The sequence below is a fragment of the Lepus europaeus genome, chromosome 5 (assembly GCF_033115175.1).
Source record: "Lepus europaeus isolate LE1 chromosome 5, mLepTim1.pri, whole genome shotgun sequence".
NCBI classification, from domain to species: Eukaryota; Metazoa; Chordata; class Mammalia; order Lagomorpha; family Leporidae; genus Lepus; species Lepus europaeus.
In genome coordinates this window covers 102,734,981-102,757,583 of record NC_084831.1, presented here as the reverse complement: position 1 = coordinate 102,757,583, position 22,603 = coordinate 102,734,981, and the positions used below count along the sequence as shown (strand labels likewise).

At 42.5% G+C, this 22,603-nt stretch overlaps 1 protein-coding gene across 2 annotated transcripts in view; it reads right to left on the bottom strand.

The window, feature by feature from the left end:
* The window catches only part of GPSM2 (G protein signaling modulator 2), a 54,053-nt gene extending 36,365 nt beyond the window's left edge, over positions 1 to 17,688 (bottom strand). Inside the window, exons 1-2 of one of the 2 annotated variants that reach the window (XM_062191864.1) lie at positions 17,600 to 17,688; positions 3,061 to 3,364 (exon numbers count right to left, since the gene is read on the bottom strand). In XM_062191864.1, coding sequence (XP_062047848.1) covers positions 3,061 to 3,116 — 56 coding nt within the window. In that variant the 5' untranslated portion in view covers positions 3,117 to 3,364; positions 17,600 to 17,688. The remainder of the gene's footprint in view (positions 1 to 3,060; positions 3,365 to 17,599) is intronic. The other variant, XM_062191865.1, reaches the window with a different exon arrangement.
* Positions 17,689 to 22,603: the final 4,915 nt, after the last annotated feature.

Here is a 22,603-nt window from a genome sequence, read left to right as displayed (position 1 = left end):
ATATTTTAATGTCTCTAAAAAAGTCTTTTTAAAAAATATCATATTATACTTAAAAATATATATCTAAAGAAATAATAATTCCTTAAAATCATATAAAATTTTTCAGTTTAGACATTAGCTCCATTGTGCTATCAGTGTCCACCTTCCCAAACAGGTATATTTCACATGGTATTCTGATGTCCCAAGATCTATTTCATTTCAAAATTACAAACTCATTGTACAGAAACTCCTCCAGTGTTAGATGAAGGACTCTGTAACAAAAGAACCTAAACACTTCATGTTAAGTATTTACTAAAGAAGGAGAGTAACTTAGGCTAGGCCATGACTCAACATAACAAGTTCAAAATTTTTTTTAAAGATTTATTTATTTATTTGAAAGTCAGAGTTACACAGAGAGAAAAGAGGAAGAGGAAGAGGAAGAGGAGGAGGGAGAGGAAGAGAGGGAGAGGGAGAGGGGGAGAGGGGGAGAGGGGGAGAGGGGGAGAGGGGGAGAGGGGGAGAGGGGGAGAGGGGGAGAGGGGGAGAGGGAGAGAGGGAGAGAGGGAGAGAGGGAGAGAGGGAGAGAGGGAGAGAGGGAGAGGGAGGTCGGTCTTCCATCCGCTGGTTCACTCCCCAACTGGCTGCAACGGCCAGAGCTGTGCCGATCTGAAGCCAAGAGCCAGGAGCCTCCTCTGGGTCTCCCACATGGGTGCAGGGGCCCAAGGACTTGCGTATCCCCCACTGCTTTCCCACACCACAGCAGAGAGCTGGATTGGAAGCAGAGCAGCCGGGTCTCGAACCAGCACCCATCTGGGATGCCAGCGCTGCAGGCCAGGGCGTTACCCCGCTGTGCCACAGTGCCAGCCCCAACAAGTTCAAATTTTTAAGCATAGTTTGGTGAAGTCCTGTAACAATGTTTGACCTGTGCCATGTTATGGAAAAAGGACAAATCTAAGATCTTCCTACATGTAAAAGTATAACTCATTCCCTCCTTATCTACTGTTCTTACAGTATTATCAGGAATGTTCAGTGAGACACAAATATCTTGGTAGATTTACATGATGGTTATGTCCAATGAAGTTCAATGCCCCTGGGGCTGGTGCTGTGGTGCAGCCGGTTAAAGTCCTGGTCTGGATGCCAGTTTGAGTCCTGGCTGCTCCACTTCCAATCCAGCTCTCTGCTGTGGCCTGGGAAAGCAGCAGAAGATGGCCCAAGTGCTTGGGCCCTTGCACCCACATGGGAGACCTGGAGGAATCTCCTGGCTCTTGGCTTTGGATTGGCATAGCTCCAACCATTGCAGCCATCTTAGGAGTGGGCCAGCATCTGACTCTCTGTAACTCTGCTTTTCAAATAAATAAATTAAATCTTAAAAAAAAAAAAAAAGTTCAATGACCTTATATGTCAAACAACAAGCTAAGCCTATGGTTACTCTAAGGAGCTAACAAAGAAGGGAGTGGTGAGGAAGAAAAGTATGACCACAGAAACAGACACGCTCAATTTGGTGTTAAGGAAGATATGCAAGGATGTAATGTGAACACACAGGCAAACTATGGAGTTTAAAAATGGTTCCCAAGAGGAGATCTCTGAGCTCAATCTTAGACGCTGAGTAAAATTAGTGAAACAAAGAAAGTAGGAAAAAAATTCAAGTCATAAGGTACAGCATGAGCAAAGACACTGAGACATGAACAGCATGACATGTGGTGGTAAGAAAGATGTAAATAAGTAGATGAATCTAAGAAACATTTAGGAGACAAAATTGGTAATACTTCATGCTGGATAAGGAGATTGACAAGGGAAGAAACTATGTAAGAAAACTACAAGGTTTCTGGAAATATGGTCTAAAGGGCTGGTGAGGGCATTCTGCATATTCAAAACTCATCTTAATTGTGTTGAATGTCTTTCATTTTCTTCCATTTGAAGCTTTAACATTTTTATTATAAATGTCTTTACTGGGACTGGCATTGTGGTATAGCAGGTAAAGCTGCCACTTACAATGCTGGCATCCCATCCAGGCTCCTATTTGTGTCCTGGCTGCTCCACTTCCAATCCAGCTCACTGCTAATGGCCTGAGAAGAAGATGGCCCAAGTACTTGGGTGCCTGCACCCACAAGGGAGACCTGGATGAAGCTCCAGGCTCTTTGCTTAGGTCTGGCCCAGCCTTGGCTATTGCAGCCATCTAGGGAGTAAACCAGAGGATGGAAGAAGTCTTTCTCCCTCTCTCTCTCTCTGTAAAAGATGAAAGATTTACACGATCTGAAGAGAAACCAGAGTATCTCTCCCTCTCTCTCTGTAACTCTTTTTTAAAACAGAATGTTGTAAATGAATAAATCTTCTGAAAAATGTAGACAGAATTTTTTTATAATGCTCATTTCCATGAACTTTTTAAGACCCCATTGTATGTTAAGACATTTCAGATTTGGAAGAAAATATTTTCAAGGATTTTGATTTCCATCCATTGCTACAAATTTCTGATGTTTATTTAATTCAAGCAAGTTTTTTATTTAATCATCTAAGTAATGATATTTGTGCTTATGGTTTAGTGCAATAACCAAAACTTTCAGATGAACGTTAAATAATGATAGAGTAGACATCCTTGCTTTGTTCCTAACCATATCAGGAACATCATTAACATTTTATCACTAAATATTAAAATGGCTACTGGTTTGTCATGTTTAGAAAGTACCTACCTACCCATTCCAAATATATTTAATACCCATTTATTTAAAATTCTAATTTGTGGAAAATCACCATTTAAAAACTGTTTAACACTCCATCTTTTACTGCCAAATATTTTGAAACGTATTCCATTTTTACTTGTATTACATAAAAAGTTATAAAATATAAAGTAACTATTTGTAAAGTCTTTCAAAGAACATTAATAAGCAAACTATAGTACAACATAATTGGTCTCTATACCATTTTCCAAAGAAAGGATACAAAAACTTTAAAACAACTACAAAAGATACTAACTATAGCTGGTGTATTTTGAATATTTTTTAATTGAAATCTGAAATGGTCAGAGTTAAAATACATGTTTAAATAAGGACTAAAAGTCACCCACTAAGAAACCAACAGTCTTACCTGTAACGAACATGAAAAGAATGGTCTTCCCTCATGCTTATCAGGTTTTCCTCCATTGAATCATATTACAAGCGAGTAAAATATGAATTATTTTATTCTGTGCCAATCCAGTTCTTTACAACGCAGAATTGTGTGCAGAACATTGTCCAGTTAGTATATTAATGAGTTGGTATTAATGCATCCTAAGCTCCTGCTTCTTCTTTATTAATAATGAAAGGAGGTCAATGTCAGACAGCTTAAAGGTTCAAAATGTGTCCCAAATCCTTGCATCTCTGGCCCTTTCAGCAGCACTTCAGCAACATCTCTGCAAAAGGAATACAAGATGCTTTGCTTTGAAGTCCTATTTTCAAAGAACAACCTAAAGTAACCCTGAGCTAAACATAATCACACAGCTAACTCCACAGACGGCTGTCATGTCCATCACTGCAGAAAACAGTAGAGGGCTTAACCACCACCGGGAGCTTTAAATAAGAATGTGAGTGTATGTAGCTGGTTTGAGAACTGTACTTTAGTTTTCAAAGCTGGTTTGAAATACAGCAATTTTATGTAATACTTTCTACTATAAACAATCATAGAAGGGTATGTATCACATTAGTATCTAAAAATTATGATATTTAAGCTTTTAAAAGCTTAACAAGTCATGGGGTGGGGGTTCTGGTGCAGCATATTGGGCTGCCACTGGGACGATTTACTCCATATCAGTGTGCTGGTTTGAGTCCTGGCTGCTCTGCTTCCCATCTAGTTTCCTGCTAATGCACCTTGGGAGGTGCTTGGGGGTCTCCACCTATGTGAGATCCAGATGGAGTCCCAGGCTCCTGAATTTGGCCTGGCCTAGTCTTGGCTATTGGGGGTTTTTAAGCAGTGAACCAGCTGACAAAAGGTATCTCTCTCCCCCTCCATTTGTGTGGGTGTTTCTCTCTCTCTCTCTCTCTCTCTCTCTCTCTCTCTCCCCATCCCTCCCTTTCCCTCTCCCTCTCTCTCAGTTGCTCTGCCTTTCAAATAATAAATAAATCTTTTTTAAAAACCTAAATGATACGTTATTTAGGGCTAAATAGACATTTGTAGTGAAGTTATAAAGATAAGCAAGGGAATAATAAAATTAATTTTAGAGATCACTTAGGAGGAGAAAGAAGATGATAACCCAGGAGACACTGCAAGTGCATTAGTATAAGCTGGATCAGAAGCTGAGCAGCCAGGACTTGAATCCAAACCCTGATATGGGATGCTGGTGTTGCTTAACCCACTGCACCACAATGCCAGCCTCATGTTCTATTGTTGATCAGCATCTGGACTATGGTTTTTGAGACTTTTTTTTTTTGCTATTCATAAAAGTATTGCCATGAACACTGATATTAATAACTCAATGTAGTAAAGAAGCAGAGCTGATATAAGTTACAGAATGATAAACAGATAAAGAAATGAAAAATATTAAGCAGCAGTTCAGAGAAAAGGAGGACAAAATGAAAAGCTCTAACACATCTAATAGGAGTGCCAGGAGGACAAAGAGGGAGAAGAGTAAAGGCAAAATCTTTAGTAATAGACAGCATTTCTCAGAATTGAAGACATGAATCAGCAGATTAAAGAGGCACACTAAGTCCTAGACAGAATAAATAAAAATGAATGAAAATGAGTCCCCACTCATATATATCACAAAGAAGCTACAACACATCAGATATTGATTATATCATTTAAGGTAACAGTTCAGGAAAAAAATGACATATACAAATATAGTCCAAAATAAATTAATAGTATACAGTCCTCAAGTCCCAGAATCTCAGTACTGTTTAAAAAAACAAAACCTTCAGAACAATTAGTCCAAAACTTTACTACAGCATTCCCAGAAAGGTCTTTTATTTTATTTTTAAAGATTTATTGATTTATTTGAGAAGCAGAGTTGGAGAGAGAGAGAGAAAAGGAGATAGAGAGATCTTCTATCTGCTGGTTTACTCCCCAAATGGCTGCAATGCCCAGAGCTGGGCTGATCTGAAGCCAGGAGCTTCTTCTGGGGCTCCAACATGGGTGGAGTGGCCCAAGCACTTGGGCCATCTTCCACTGCCTTCCCAGGCCATCAACAGGGAGCTGGATCGGAAGTGGTGAAGCCAGCATCCACCCCACCTCCCCCAAAGATCTTAAAACAGCTCATCCTAATTTGGAATGGTTCCATTAGAAAGTTGTTTGAAAAGCCCTATTAGGAAGTTTTTTTATACTTTGAGTGATCTTTCCATTTCTACTCATTTGTCCTGGTTCTTTCTTCTGCTACCAAATAATATAAAGCCTCATTCCTATTCCACACTATATCCTTTTAACTATTTTAGCTATGACATAAACCAGACTTAATAACTGATACCACTCTATTGTTAAAGAAGTACAGTTAGAGTAGTAGAGAATAGAGCAGTAAGGTCAGAGAGAGAGGAAGGTGGAAAGGACTAGCCTTGGGAATACTGATGAAGCTTCCAACAGGAAATGAAGTTTTCACATTAATGACCAGTTTGGCATAGAAGAAACACAAAATATTATTTCTCTTATCCCTTCTCTTGGCCAACAAAGGAAGCAATAGTTATTAATCCAACAAATCTCTTTTCCTTTTGTTCAGAATTCCATTATGCCTCCTTTTCCCTTAATAAATAACATCACTAAAAGAAATTAGTGCAGATATTCAGAGCAGTAGCTCCAAAGTGTATCTAGATTATACAACAGCTAAACTGGCAACCCAGCTTCCATTCTCACTATGAGGTTTATTTAGCCTGTTATTTACAAAATGGGGCAGAGGAAAGATATCAGGATTAATTTAATTTAAAGCTATCTTAAATTATACTTAAATATTTTTCTCATCCATGAGATCATAATGAAATTTTAAATTTTACCAATCATTTAGAAATGTTAAGTTCATACTTAATAAAGTATGCACATGCAGTCTTTCAAATGTTTGACAAATTAACAAATGTATACAAATGAGGATGCAGAATACTTGAAAACTACAGAGAGCCATTTTAAAAATAATTAAAACAAACAAGACAGAGAGAATGCAATTCACTATTTTACTAAGAACAATTTATAATACGGTCTTACTAATTTCAAAAGAAGAGTATCCTAACAAGTCACTCTTACGTTACAATCTCCATAACAATTAAGTTATTTAGCATTAAGTAGTATTTCATATCTTAAAATTACTTAACCTAACAAGCAAGCAATTCTTGATTTATGATTCATGTTGTATGAACTCTCTAAGCAATTTAGTAACAATGTGTTCATTACTCATGCTCCACCTTATATGGAGTTAAATCAACTTCTATTTAACACACACACAAACTATTAAAATTTGCAGGAAATATTAAACTGCAAATTTGTTCATCAGGATAAGAAGATTTGGGGTAGGTGTTTGGTGCAGCAGTTAGGTCACTGCTTAGGACACCAGCATGCAATACTGGAGTGCCTGGTTCAAGTCCTGGATACTCTGCTTTCCATCCGGCCTCTGTGGATTAGTAAGAAGGGAGGCAACAACAGATGCTGGCTTGAGTACTTGGCTCCCTGCCACCCACATGGGAGGCTGGGATGGAGTTCCTGGCTCATGACCTCAACCCGGCCCAGCCCTAACTGTTGTAGGCATTTGAGGGAGTGAACTAGAGGATGGAAGATCTTTGTCTATCTTTCAAATAAAATGAAAACAAATAAATATTTTTTAAAAAAGAAAATTTAATGACAGGACTGGGAGCTGGAGTGGAAATTAAAGGTTTAAAAGAATACTAAGAAGTTTGTTTTTTTTTTTAAGGATTTATTTATTTATTTGAAAGGCAGAGTGGTAGAGAGGGAGAGACAGATCTTCCATCCTCTGGTTCACTCCCTAGATAACTGCAATGGCTGTGGCTGGGGCTGGGCCAGGCCAAAGCCAAGAGCCTGGATCTCCATTTGTGTCTCCCACATGGGTGGCAGGGACCAACAACTTTGGCCATCTTCTGCTGCTCTCCCAGGTGCATCAGCAGGAAGCTGGATCAGAAGTGGAGTAGCAAGGACCTGAACTGATTTAGGGTGCTGGCACTGCTAGTGGCATCTTAACCTACTATACCCCACAATGTCACAGCTATCATCCCATTATTAACTTTTAACTCCAATAGGACAATTAAAAAAGGCAGGCATTTGCCATAGCAGTTAAGTTGCCACTTGGAATGCCTGGTTTGAGTCCTGACTCTTTTCTCATCCAGCTTCCTGTGAATACTCTGGGAGGCAGGAGATGATGGTTACAGGTACTCAGGTCCCTGTCACAGTCCCAGGATTGAGTTCTCAGTTCCTGGATTCAGCCTGGCACATCCCTGGCCGCCATGGGCATTTGAAGAGTGAATCATTGGGTAGAAGATTTGACTGCATAGTGTGTATGTGTGTGCATTTTTCTCTTTCTCTCTCTGTTCAAATAAAATTAAAATAAAGTTTTTAAAAAGAAAACTATAATTTGTAAGGAACGCATATAGCCCTTAGTTACATCAATACTCCAAATACCCAAGAAAACTGTGAGCTTACAGCATCTTCGGATTGGAACTTAGAGAAAGAAAAAGCAGTTTTTCCATATACCAGAAATAGAATCACACAGAAAGATCAACTAGTACATATAACTCTTTTGCCTCATGTTTTATTATCTGATTAGAAAGTCAAGCAGGGAGACTCCTTTGATACCGGACAGGTGGACCCTGTAGGCCCTGTGAAAGGTATGTAATCAGCACAGAAAAGAAAGGCTTGCTCTTAGTCAAAGGAATCCTGGCCCTGCTATACTCCATCAGCTATAGTCTGCAAACTAGAGCATTGGGACAAAGTAGGGGATAGATACTAACATTTATATATATTTTTTCCAAGAAATTATATATATTATGTATATTTATAAATTCAAGAAAATATACTTTCTTGAATTTACCTAAACTATCTGTTCCTGAATACAACTTAAACACCAATAACTTCTGGCCTGTTTCTTTCATAGAAGAATCTAAACTGGAAAACACCCAGCAAACAATGACTGTGACTTTCTTGCCTCCAGATTATTTAAATTTTTTACCCTTTTCATATCCCAATAATTCTTTCTACGGTACAATATGTAAAATCTCCAAATCCCTTTTAGCTGTCATGTTTCCAGTTAGACACAGTAGCTCTTTGTCAAATCCAGCAGGGATAAATACTGAGGAAGAATCAAGAACATATTTAAAACAAAAGCTCTACAATATTAGAATTCAGGGTACAAATTACAGTAACAAACACACTGCAATAATTAAGGGGGTAATAAAGGAGGATGCCAAAACATCCACTTCTAGCATTATGCATTTATTTTTATTTATTTATTTATTTTTTACAGGCAGAGTGGATAGTGAGAGAGAGACAGAGAAAGGTCTTCCTTTTTACCGTTGGTTCACCCTCCAGTGGCCGCTGCGGTCGGCGCATCTCACTGATCCGAAGCCAGGAGCCAGGCGCTTCTCCCGGTCTCCCATGTGGGTGCAGGGCCCAAGCACTTGGGCCATCCTCCACTGCCTTCCTGGGCCATAGCAGAGAGCTGGCCTGCAAGAGGGGCAACCGGGATAGAATCCGGCGCCCCAACCGGGACTAGAACCCAGTGTGCCGGCGCCGCAAGCAACGGCGCCAGCCGCATTATGCATTTATTAAGTAGACACTAATTCACTTGGGTGGACTAAATGTAGCTTATCTCCTAATCTAAACTTCTGTTTCTAACTCCATTTTATCTGAGAGACAAAGGGAAAACAAGATGGCAAGAAGCAGCAGCAACAAATACAAAATTAGGAGTCGGGTGGTAAGAGAAGTGAGCTAATGAAATAGAAGAATATGAGAAGACACTGTACAAGAAAGAAGAGGGTGAGCAAGGCCCAACAGAGAAAAAGTCAGTGTCTGATTTTATTTTACTGTGATGGGTGTGGAGGAGCCAACTACAGGCAGTAAAAAATACTATGGCACTAGAACATACCACTGATGTGACAAACTAGTGTCTGAGAAGCAAGGGAAGTCAGGCCCCAGAATGGCTGGGCGTGTAAACTGGCCAAGACTACCTGGTGCAAAATGAAAACAATGCCCATTTTCTAGATGTGAGAGGGTGGGGCCATGCAGTAACAGAAAGTTACAAGATTTCCAGTCTTGCAGATAGATGAAACAGTAGCAATACCCACAGTGAAAGGCAGGGTGGATTACAAGAGTGATATTATGCAGAGAGAAAACAAAATACTTAAACATAGTGAAATCTATATTTATAAGTAATCAATAAAAGAAAAATGAAGACATTAGGCTTGAGGTAACCTGAAATCAGATTTTAAAATCTGATGAATAAACAAGGCTTTAGAGGAATAAAGCAGAACTGATTGACTGATATCCCTGAATTTCTGCCCAAATTTTAAAACTAAAATATTAAAAGCTATCAATGAGATTTAAATATTAATTCTGTAGCAAGTCCAGTTGGAAAATTAAAGAGAAATCCCACCAGGAAGGGAAAAAATGAAAGTAATAAATAAAAGTCCTAGTTCTGTACTCAACACACTCATCCTGTAAATCAGTAATACAATCAAACAGTTGCAAAATACTCTACAGATGAACTCAAGATTATATACTCATGTGTCTTATCTCTAACAGTGTTGAGCAAGGTTTTAGTATTAACTGACAATTGTCATATACAACAAATGTAGATTCACAACCCCAATACTTAATCATAATGCATAAACAGATTACACTGCAAAACAGATTTTACAGATTATGCTGCAAAAACTTAATCATAAAGTTCGCCTCAGGCAAACATAGTTCTAAAATACGTACTTCATTTAAAGTTGCTCTAACTTATTGCAATCTTTAATAATAAGCAATGTTCAGTCTGTGAGAAGTTAGTTTACATAGGTCAAGTTAGTTTAGAAAACACATATCTAACGGTGTTAACTGCTAACTAAGCACACGTTATAAAAACTGATAAACTGTTCATGACTATTAACCAGGTTAATAAGTAGAATAAATGTTCAATAGATGGGTTAGAATAAGTGTTATAGATTTCCAAATAAATCTAAATGCAAACCAGCAGTGAGGTGGGCTCCTAAATGTATTTGAAATTAATCTGTGTAGGTCAATATAACATATCAGGGGCCAGCATTGTACAATAGTGGGTAAAACTGCTTGAGACACCAGTATTCCACACACGGGCACTGGTTCATGTCCTGGCTGCTCTATTTCCCATCCAGTTCCCTGCTAACAGCCCAAGCATTTGGGCCCCTGCCTGGAAGACCTGGATGAAGCTCTGGTTCCTGACCATGGCCTGGCCAAGTGCTAGTTGTTGCAGCCATTTGGGAAGTGAAGCAGTAGATGGAAAACCTCTCTCTGTAACTCTTTCAAATAAAAAAGAAATCTTTAAAAAATATATATCACCTATGCATATACATAAAGTAAGGTCTAATTCATTTCAAACACATTTTTATTCTTTAATATTTGGGGGGGGGGGCCTCTGTATCCAATCCTCTATGGATACCAAGGGATGACTGTATAAACTTGCTAGTCTGGGGAGGAACATTTAAATTTTTACCCACCATATAAAGCCAAAAGATATCCAATCTACTACCTGGATAACCAAAAATAATAATTTGAATAATAATTTTTATAATAAAAATATAAAATAATAAAAGCCACACATGAAATTTTTACATAAATAAAAACTAAAGTGAAATATAATCTAAAAGAAAGTGATTTTTAAAATTTTTTTTTTTTTGACAGAGTGGATAGTGAGAGAGAGAGAGAGAGAGAAAGGTCTTCCTTTTTGCCGTTGGTTCACCCTCCAATGGCCGCTGCAGCCGGCGCATCGTGCTGATCTGAAAGCCAGGTGCTTCTCCCGGTCTCCCATGCGGGTGCAGGGCCCAAGCACTTGGGCCATCCTCCACTGCCTTCCCGGGCCATAGCAGAGAGCTGGCCTGGAAGAGGGCAACCGGGATAGAATCCGGCGCCCTGACTGGGACTAGAACCCGGTGTGCTGGTGCTGCAAGGCAGAGGATTAGCCTGTTAAGCCACGGTGCAGGCCTGAAAGTGATTTTTAATATTTCAAGCCTTTATTTTAGTACTGTTATTAAACTGTGAGAAAGGACCAAGCGTATTAGTCTACTTCCATGGAAAATGATGACTATTTGAAGTTCAACAGCAGTTTCCATCAATTTCTACATTATGGAAATAGTAATTACTGCACTGGCTGGCAGGAGCATTTGGAGAGTGAATCAGTGGATTTTTTGGGGGGGGACAGGCAGAGTGGACAGTGAGAGACAGAGAGAGAGAAAGGTCTTCCTTTGCCGTTGGTTCACCCTCCAATGGCCGCCACAGCTGGCACACCATTCTTATCTGAAGGCAGGAGCCAGGTGCTTCTCCTGGTCTCCTATGGGGTGTAGGGCCCAAGGACTTGGGCCATCCTCCACTGCACTCCCAGGCCATAGCAGAGAGCTGGCCTAGAAGAGGGGCAACCGGGACAGAAGCCGGTGCCCTGACCGGGACTAGAACCTGGTGTGCCGGCACCGCAGGTGGAGGATTAGCCTAGTAAGCCGTGGCGCCAGCCTGAACTGCTGTTTTATAATTACAATTCTTAATGATTACAGTAACTTAATAGAGAATAAAGCAATTGCTTAAAATGTTCAAAGACAAAAAGATAACTTTATTCAACACTCCTAATCTTGGTTTCCATTTTCCCTGCAAAAAAATTAAGAATTGAAGATTCTACTCTAGTAAAATTATTTTATACTTAGAAATACAGATATGTTCAACTGTAGGAAAAAGGTGTTTTATACACCAATTAAAATAAAACTAGTACTTCTCTAATTATTATTTGGTCTTATTTCTCACTGAAATGAATTCCAAAATTTAAGAATAAAGTTAACTTTCTCTTCTACAAAAGTATTTTAGGGGCAGGTGCTGGGCATAGTGGTTAAGCTGCCTGCCACTTGGGAAACCTACATCCCATGTTGGAGTGCCTGGCTTGGAGTCCCAGGTCTACTTCCAATTCCAGCTAATGCACACCCTGGAAGGCAGCAGGCAATGGCTAATGGACTCTGCCTCTTTTTGCTTCTCAAATAAAATGAAATGGCTATGTTCCTTTCAATCCATTAGTAAAATTAATAACCTTTTGAAAGAGTTTAAATTAGATACTTATATAAAAAAAATTATGGCTAGCGCCGTGGCTCACTTCGCTAATCCTCCACCTGTGGCGCCAGCACCCCAGGTTTTAGTAGCGGTTGGGGCGCCGGTTCTGTCCCGGTTGCTCCTCTTCCAGTCCAGCTCTCTGCTGTGGCCCGGGAAGGCAGTTGGAGGATGGCCCAAGTGCTTGGGTCCCTGCACCTGCATGGGAGACCAGGAGGAAGCACCTGGCTCCTGGCTTTGGATTGACGCAGCGCGCCGGCTGTAGTGGCCATTTTGGGGGGAGAACCAACGGAAGGAAGACCTTTCTGTCTAACTCTGCCTGTCAAAAAAATAATAAAAAATTAAGAAAAATTATTTCTAGCTAATTATAAGCACATACAATTGAAAACAAAGTATAAAATCAAAAGTTATAGCAGATACAATAACTTTAAAAAGGATACTGCAAGTTTTTTTTTACTTTATTTGAAAGGCAGAGTTACAGAGAGAGACAGGGAGAGGGAGGGAAAGAGGAAGGGAGGGAGGGAGAGAGAGAGAGAGAGAGATTTTCCAACCACTGATTCACTCCCCAAATGGCCCTAATGGCTGGGGCTGAGCCAGGCCAAAGCCAGGAGTCAGGAGCTTCATCTGGATCTTCCACGTGGTGCAATGGCCGAATTGCTTGGGCCATCTTCTGCTGCTTTCCCAGGAACTGGATCAGAAGTGGAACAGCCAGGACTCAAACTGATGCCCATACAGGATGCCTGAGTTGCAGGTGGCAGCTTAACCAGTTATGTCAAGATACTATAACTTTTAATCAACCCAATTATGTATTCAGTGCTTCCCAACTGACTCTTCGGGTTATAAAAGCAAGAATACAAGAAAATGTGTGCAATCAAAAAATACTGATGATTCACAGTCAACTTTCTACCAAAAAATGCCTAACAATGTTTGTGTTTGTGTGTGTATATATACATATTTGTTGCTGCCTTTCACTTTCATATCTACAATAATTTTCTTAATAAATAAAAACAGGATGGATATTTGGCATAGCAGTTAAGATGCCCACATCCCATAACAGAGTGCCTGGGTTCCAGTACTGGCTTGCAATTTCAGATCCCTGCTAATGCACAACATGGAAGTCAACAGACGATGGCCCAAGTGCTTGGGTCCCTGCAACCCACATGGGAGATCGAGATTGAGTTCTGGGCTCCTGGCTTTGGCCTGTCCTAGCCCCAGCTGTTGAGTGGCTCAGCAGATACAAGACCTTTCACTGTCACTCAGCTGTGCTCTCTTTCTCTCTGCCTTTCAAATAAAATAGAAATAAGTGATAATAAATTAAAAATTTAAGAATACATATTTAAATTTTATCATTTTAGGGCTTATAAAAATTATTGGACAAACATGACATACGTAGGCTCAGAGAAGTAAATTAAAAATAAATATACAGACAGGCTTTGGCCTAGTTATGAAGACACCAGTTGAGGCACCAACATCCCATATCAAGGTACTAGGTTAGATTCCTGACTCCTAATACCCTCTTCCTAACAATAAATATCCTGGGAAACAGCAGGTGATGGCTCAAGTAGTTAAATCCCTGCTACCCATGTGGGAGATCTGTAATGAATTCCTGGCTCCCATATTTGGCTGGTCTGGTCTGGCTCATTTGGGAAGTGAGTCAGCAAACAGGACCTCTGTCTGTCTCTGTCTCATGAATAAGTAATAATAATTAAAAAAAATTGGTATCGTTAAGAAAAAAGAAAACCTTAAATACACTTATACTTTTATAAAGACATTACTACAGCAGACAAAAAAGAGAAATACTTATTAGTAAACAATGGGGAGTACACAACTTTGAGAAAAACTGGTTACCAAGCCAACAGAGAACATGACCCATAGATACTTTTTACTATAGTGGTCTCACTATATTATTTATTATACATTTATTACTATACTGGTTTCACTTTGTACAGTTTTAGTAAACCTGTTCAACTGTGGTCCAGAATCATTAACCAGAAAATTCTAGAAATAATAAGTTTTAGATTTAAAATTTTTAAATTATTTTCATTTTATTTAAAAGGCATAGAGACAGAGAGCTAGATCTTCCATCCACTGATTCACTCCCTAAATGAACGCAGCAGGCGGGAATGGGTTAGGCCAAAGCCAGGAGCCGAGAACTCCATTCAGGTTCCCCATGTGGGTGCAGGCATCTGAGTTACTCCAGCCAATTTTACCCTTCGAAAGCAAAGAAAACTGTACTACACGTTGAAGGACAAATAGTTGGTTTTTTAATTTATTTTTATTTGAGAGGCAGAAAGACACAGAGACAGGAATGGAGATAGGACTCCCATCCACTGGCTCACTCCCCAAACTCAACAGCAGGGGCAGAAGTGGGTCAAAGCCAGCTGAGAAACTCAATCCAGTACTGTAGGTGACAGGAATCTAATTACTTTAGACATCATCACTGCTTCCCAGGGTCTGTACTGGTAGGAAACTGGAGTCCAGAACCAGAGCCAGGAATCCAACCCAGGTACTCTGAAGTGGGAAGGGAATGTCTTAACCACTGAGGTCAAACATCTGTTCCTGGATGGGTAGATCTTAAATGGAGGAAAAGTACTATCATCAAGGGAAATGGCTCAAGTAAAAGTAAGGAGGTGGGAACGTACAGAATGTGTTCCAGGACAAGAATATTGGGTTAGGAGGAGTCTGAAAAGGTAGTACAGTACCAAATGGTAAGGAATTCTGAACATGGGACTGCAGCACATACTTGAATTTGTATTTACACACTGAGGAATCTTTTTTTCAACCAAAGAATAGTAAAATTGGATCTTCACAAAGAAGACGAACCACTGACAACAAATAGTGCAGAGTGGGAAGACAAAAGAGATAAAGATCCTATAAAAACTCCAAAGAGGAGCCAGCACTGTGGCATAGCAGGTAAAGCTGCCGCCTGCACTGGTGGCATTTCATATGGGCTGCTCAACTTTCAATCTAGCTCTTTGTTACGGCCTGAGACAGCAGAAGAAGGCCCAAGTCCTTGGACCCCTGCACTTGCGTAGGAGACCTGGAAGAAGCTCCTGGCTTCGGATCTGCCCAGCTCTGGCCATTGCAGCCATCTGGGGACTGAACCAGCAAATGGAAGACCTTTCTCTCTCTCTACCTCTGCCTCTCTGTAGCTCTGCCTTTCAAATAAATAAACAAATCTTAAAAAAAAAAAAAAATCCAAACATAACTATCAAAAAGGAAGCTTTCTTTTGTCATCTCACAAAACCAAACACATTGCTTTTTCTTGCCTGGGAAGAAGAGAGAAACTATGCAGTAGCAAAGAATCCTGCAATAGTGAGAAAATCTGACTTTAACATATTTCTCTCCACAGTAAAAAATATATTCATAGTCCCTTAATTAACTCAGGAAAGTCTTCTTCAATTTATAAAAGTTTTAAAAAGGTGACTAAAAAGATACTGAACATGTTATATATTTATAAGGAAAGGAAGATAGATCTAAGCAAGATAGATCTAAAAGAAGGACTGAAATATTTCTGCATAGTTCACACCAAAACACACCACCTACAGACATCTTTTTAAAGTACGCCCCTACAAATGGAATCCAGGGACACATGGAATTAACACAGACACACAAAACAACACAGCATGTGCTTTGGGACCAGGCCATGGTTTTGAATCCAACACAGTGAGTTATGTGATCTTAACACTGGTTAAACTCTCAAGAGTTGGTGTGGGCACAATGGTGCTGATCTACCCTGTGTTGTGATGAAAGGAATGTAAAGCACTTAACCAGGTGCCTGACTCTGAATATAACAAAAGTGCTCAATAAAATCTAGCAGCAATAATTATTGTGGTTTATATTATAAACTAGGATATGTCTATTAGAACAGATTTAAAATAATCTAAGTCTACATCAGGTTTTCAATTTTAAAATTCCATAGAACTAATTCCAAAAAATTTTAAGTAACTATTAGATTTTATGCTTAAGTATTTTAAAAAACTTTTATGAGAATCGTGTTGTAGTAATTATCATATATTTGCTATGACTCTGAAAATCTAGTGTCAATAAATTCCTTAAAAAAACACATTACAATATCCTATCACTGCTGTAATTAGCCTACTATGAAGTCTCACCCTTCCATTAAAACACATTTTTTAATACCACGTCTCATTTGATAAAGAAAATACAGCTGAACTGCTTGTCTTGCCAATGCTGATGCCTCTTCAACAACGTCACAAACTCCTTCCATTATAAATAATAGCCAGAGAAGTAACGTGCGGAAACGAATCCCTGGCAAAGGTATAGAGAAGTCCCTGAGCCCCACCCTCCTCGCACACACCCAGGTCAACCAGCAGCGATCTTCCCCTTTTTTCAAATGTTACTTACTTCGGAACAATCCAGCCAAACACAAGCGGTGTTCATCAGCAGTAATCACCCCGGCTGTAACCCAGCGGGGGATCTGGGTGCACCTTTCTCGGGCGGCAGCGCGCAAACGCAGCGGGGTGGCCGCACGCCGAGGCGCGGCACCGCAGGGCGGCAGAAAGCAAGCCGAGAACCCGCTCGGGCCCTTCGACTGCTCAGCGACCGATAAATTATGCATTAGGGAAAATAAAAGTGCTATCCCTGTTCGTTTTCTTTAACGGAATTCAAGCGAGACGAGTTAAAAAGATCGAACTGATTACCATGAAAACGTAAAGAAATCGCAGATGTTCCTTTTTTCCCTTTTATATAAGGAACGGTTTTCCTCACATTTTATACTTGGGCTTTTTGCAGCTGCTACCCAATTTCTATAGTAAGTCGACAGGTTGGTGCCCAAAAGTTCGCAAATATCTGACAAAATATGTGACAAATAACGCAAACATCTGACAAAACACTGGCCGGGTTTGGCTAGCAAGCGCACGACACAGAGTGATTTGGGATTTAATTCCACAGGTGTTCGGACTTTCTGGCTCGCTCACACAATACGTGAGGAGCCGATATAGCCTGGGACACCCCCCCACACACACACACACACAAGAAACCTTTTATTTAAGGAATACAAACTTCATGCATTTCCTAAGTACAACTTTTTTGGAATGGTGGGAAGGCTCACTAGGATTCTTTTAAAAAGAAATCAGGAAAGAAGGTTCTTAACGCTTTACTCGCCCTAAAAATTAACAAGAAAGCAAGCGAGAGCGCGAACTGCTGCGAGCGGCTCCTCGCCGACTTCTGGGTGCCGGAGCCCGACGCCCGCGAAGCCGCGGCCCCGCAGCGCCCACTGCCCGGTCGCCGCGACCGCCGCGCCCCGAGCTCAGCCCCCCGAGAACAAAGGCGGTCGCCCCCCGACCCCCGAGACCGAAGCCGCCTCCCTCAGGCACCCCTTCCCAGTCACCTTGCCTGCCGGGTCCCCCCTCAAACGCCTCAGTCCCTGCCCCGCGGCAGAACTCACCTCCCGCGGACAGGCTGGTCCGGGGGTGCGCGGCCGACGGGGCGAAGCTGCAGCAGCGGCCGCCCGGGGCGACCGGCCAGCGGTCAGGGCCCCTCCTCCAGGCGGGTCCGCGCGGCCCCGGCGCCGCGCCAGGCGGGGGCACCGAGAGCCGGCGCACGCCCCCGCCCCTCCCGCTGCAGGTCACGTGGGCTAGAGCTCCGCGGTCTCCTCGCCTCCCCCGAGCTTCCTTCAGCTGCCCAGGGGTCCCACAGCGCTGCCTGCCCTCCGCACCTCCCCTCCTCTGCGCCTGCGCCCCAGCTCCAGGCGCTCCCATTCAAACCGACAACGCCCCGCGTCTTTCGGACCAGCCAATGGGCGGCGGCGGAGGACGAGGAGGGGTGGGGCTATCCCGGGAGGGGCGGGGCACTCGCCCCCGCGCCGCCTCCTCCCTGTCGTCTGAGGACTGATGTGCCAGGCCCCTGGGGGCCTCGGGGGACCCCCGTGGGGCGTTGCGGGGGTGGGACCTCGGGGGCTTGGTTCTCTGCTCCGGAACCTGTCCTCACCCTGCCGTTTCTTTCCTGTGCTGTCTACCACAGACACTGAAAGGTGGGCAGTAGATACGAGAGTTCCGAGAGGGTCTGGCCTGAGACCCTTTTAAAAGATGGGCGTCCGTACAAGTGCGTCGTTCCCTTCAGGCTCGTCCCGCGCTAGATTGGGTTTCCCGAGCCACGGATGCGGGGTGTTTAAGAAAAAGAGGTTTCTGTGAACGGAACAGAGGGGCCCGTGTGAAAGTCTGAACAAGGCAGCCTCAGTATACAGTTCTGGAGTTTGCAGCTGCTGGAAAAGCAAACCTGTGGACTTGCAGAGTCGCTGGCTCCCAGGAAAACGGGTTGCATTTGGCTGTCAGCGGCTACAGTCCGAATACCCTGGAAAGAAGTTGCATTTCCATCTACCTTCCCTTCATATCCAGCGGACCAAAAACTAGGTCTCAGGTTGTTCTTCACAAAACACCAATCCTACAGTCTCCGCGGCAAAGAATCTGGTTAATCCAGCTAGGTTATCTCCCAAAGATATTTGTATACTGAAGTGAAATGTGAATGTTTCTGCAGGGTTGAGGGTCCATTGAAGAGCCCAGCTTCAGGATCTTTCTGAATGACGGTCATGCTCTGTAACCCAGGCAGCGTGTCTCAGTAGGTAGGTGTTGCGGCAGGTTGCCTAAAGGAACAGCTTTGGCATAAACTGGGCCTGGGTCTGAGTTCCAGCTCTGCCACTCACGGGCCGATTGACCCTCAATGGGCTCTGTATCTTCCTTAGCCTTCGTGTCCGCAGCTGGAAAACACAGGCCATACATCCGCTTCTAATAAGGCTTGTGTTGCCAGTGAGGTGAGGTTTGCAATGGGGTTAACAGTGCCTGACACAGAACTGCTTGATACATGGCACCTGTTATCATTATCATCAACAAGCACCTCTAACATCATCAAGTTCTTGTAAACAACAACTGAATTATCTGGCTGTACTAGAGGTAGGTATTATAATTCTTTCTTACTCATAAATTCTTTGAGGGGGGTGGGCATGGATCCTATAAAAGGAAGTACAAGATGTCAGATCCAACATGTCCAAAATGAATCATTATTCCCCCCCACCCACCCTGTGCAAATCTTCTCATTCACACGTGACTTCCTATTTCTGATATTAGCTATCTCCATGTTCCTAGTCACACAGGTTGAATTATCTTTCAAGAGGCATAAATCAGATTGTGTCACTTTCCTGATTGAAAACCCTTAGTGACTTTCCACTTATTTATTTTTAAAAGATTTATTTATTTATTTGAAAGTCAGAATTACACAGAGAAGAAGAGCCAGAGGGGGGAGGGGTCTTCCATCTGCTGGTTCACTCCCCAATTGGCAGAAATGGCCAGAGGTGAGCCGATCCGAAGCCAGGAGCCAGGAGCTTTTTCTGGGTCTGCCATGTGGGTGCAGGGGCCCAAGACTTGGGCCATCTTGTACTGCTTTCCCAGGACATAGCAGAGAGCTGGATCGGAAGTGGAGCAGCCGGGATACGAACCAGCGCCCATATTGGATGCTGGCATTGCTGGCAGCGGCTTTACCCTTAGGCTACAGTGCTAGCCCCTTCCCATTTAATTTAAAACAAAATCCAAGCTCTTACGTGGCCCACAGAACCCGAAGCCGCCTGGCCCCCCGCACCTGTTCTCTGCTTCCCTCTCCTGGCTCCCTTCCCTCCCTGCTTCCATAGAGCACTGCACCAGCCCTAGGACAGACCAGACTGCAGTGCTCTCTCAGGATCTCCTCCCAGGCAGGTCCCTCTGCCTCAGTTTTCCCCCAGGTTCTTTAAAGCTGTGGCTCTTCATCCCTCAGCTCTCGGCTTATCATTTCCATATTCTGCAAGTATTTATTGAATGCTGTGTGTCAGGAACTATTGTAGGAACTAGGAATATGGTAATGAGCAACACAGAGCAATCCTGTCACTCAGTAAAAGCAGTCAGGGCGAAAGTAGGCAGAATATGACCAAAGTCGTGACACCAGTTTTGGGGATGCTCAAGGCATTTCGCTTGTTGACTTTCTGGAGGAACAAAGAACAATTAAGGGAGTGTTTTGAAAAAGTTAGCCAAGTTAGAGCAGAAAAATGCCCCGGAAAGTTTGCTCAGAGAGTCCTTCTCCACCGTGACAATGCTCTTGCTCATTCCGTTCATCATCCAAGGGCACCTTTGCCAGAGCGTAGCTGGGAAATCACCAGGCATTCCTTTTACACTCCTGGTTTGGCTCCTTCTGACTTCATTTTGGTTGCTAATCTTAAAAAAGTATTTAAAGACCACCTATTTTTCTTCATTTAAATATAAAAATGACTGCACTGCCACAGTTGAAGTCCCAGGACCTCAGTGCTTTAGGGATGGGCTAAATGGTCGGTATTATCACTTACAAAAGTGTCTTGGAGCCGGGCGCTGTGGTATAGCAGGAAAAGCCACCGCCTGCAGTGCTGGCATCCCATTTGGACACGGGTTTGAGTCCCAGCTACTCCATTTCTGAACCAGCTCTCTGCTATGGCCTTGGAAAGCAGCAGAGAATGGCCCAAGTCCTTGGGCCCCTGCACCTGTGTGGGAGACCCAGAAAAAGCTCCGGGCTCCTGGCTTTGGTCTGTGCAGCTTGGGCCGATGTGACCAATTGGGGAGTGAACCAGTGGATGGAAGACCTCTCTTTTTCTGCCTCTCCTCTCTCTCTGTGTAACTCTGACTTTAAAATTTTTTTAAAAAGTGTCTTGAATTTGATGGAGCTTATGTTAAGAAATAAGGTTTATATTTTTAATTTTTACGTGAAAGACACACATAAGGAACCTTAACCTTCTGTACTACAATGCTGGTCCCATTAAATGTTATTATTTGATGTTACAGAGACTACATCAATATCTCATTCCCACATTGTTTGTAAGGATATATGTTTGTATGGATTTTTTAAAGATTTATTTTTAAAACAGATTTATTTTATTTATTTGAAAGGCAGAGTTACAGAAGTGAGGCAGAGGTTGCAATGGCTGAAGCTGGGCAGGCCGAAATCAGGAACCCTAAACTCTCTCCAAGGGAGGGACTTGGGTCATCCTCCTCTGCCCTCCCAGGAGTTGGATGGTGAGTGGAACAGCCAGGAATCAGACCAGCGCTCACATGGGATGCCAGAGTCACAGGTGGCAGCCCAACTTGCTCTACCACGACGATGCTGACTCCTGTATGGACTTTCTGAAATCAATGTTGTATATGTAGCCAAGTAGTAAAGTACTTAAACTCTGTCCTAATACTTTTCTAAGAATCAATCCAACAGACACAATGTAAACACAGGCAAGACTGTTTACTGCTATGTTATTTTAAAATGTCAATGTAGATCCAACCTAAATGTCAATCATTAGAGGGATGATTAGTAAGAGAACCCTGTAGCTATGTAGTGGATATAACTACTGGAAACAAGAATTGTGGGGCGGGCATTTGACATGGTGGTTAAGATGCCGCTTTGGGATGCCCATGTCTTATATCAGAATGCCTGGGTTTGAGTCTCAGTTCCGCTTCTGGTTCTAGCTTCCTGCTAATGCACACCTGGGAGGTGGCAGGTATTGGCTTAGGTAGATGGATCCCCATCAACCACATGGGAGAACCGGAGTCCCTGGCTCCTGGCTTCAGCCTGGCCTGGCCCTGGTTGCTGCAGGAGTGAACCAACAAATGGAAGACTCTCTGCTCGCTCTCTCTCTCTCTCTCTCTCGCTCTCGCTCTCGCTCTTTCTCTTTCTCTCTCTCTCTCCCTCCCTCCTACCACACTTTCATATAAATGAAGAAACAGCTAAACTATTTAAAAAAACAAAAGAACAGGTGTAGGGCAGGCATTTATCCTAGTAGTTAGGATGCCTATGTGCCTATCAGAGCACCTGGGTTCAATACCTGACTCCAGCTTCCTGCTAACGCAGACATTGGGAGGCAGTGATGATAACTCAGGTAGGTTCCTGCCACCCATGGGGGAGACCTGGATTGAGTCCCCGGCTCCCAGCTTCAGATTGGTCCACTCTCAGTGGACCAATGTGTGGACATTTGGGAAGCCCAACAGTAGATGGGAGCTCTACAGCTATCTCCCTTCCTCTGCCTCTCAAGTAAATTCACTTAAAATGTATTTATGTCAAAGCTTTTAATAAAATGAGGAAATGTTGATGTTTTGTTAAAAATAATCATGGTGTATGGGGTTGCAGTATAGTGGGTTAACCAGCAACACCAACATCCTCTATGGGTATTGGTTCATGTCCCAGCTGCTCCACTTCTGATACAGCTCTCTGCTAATGGCATGGAAAAAGCAGTGGAAGATGGCCCAAATGTTTGGGCCCCTGACACCCACATGGGAGACCTGGATGAAACAAGCTCCTGGCTCCTGGCTTTGGCCTGTGGCCATGTGGGAGTTAACCAGTACATGGAAGATTTATCTCTCTGTAACTCTGACTTTCAAAATAAATAAATCTTTTTTAAAAAATCATAGCACAAAAT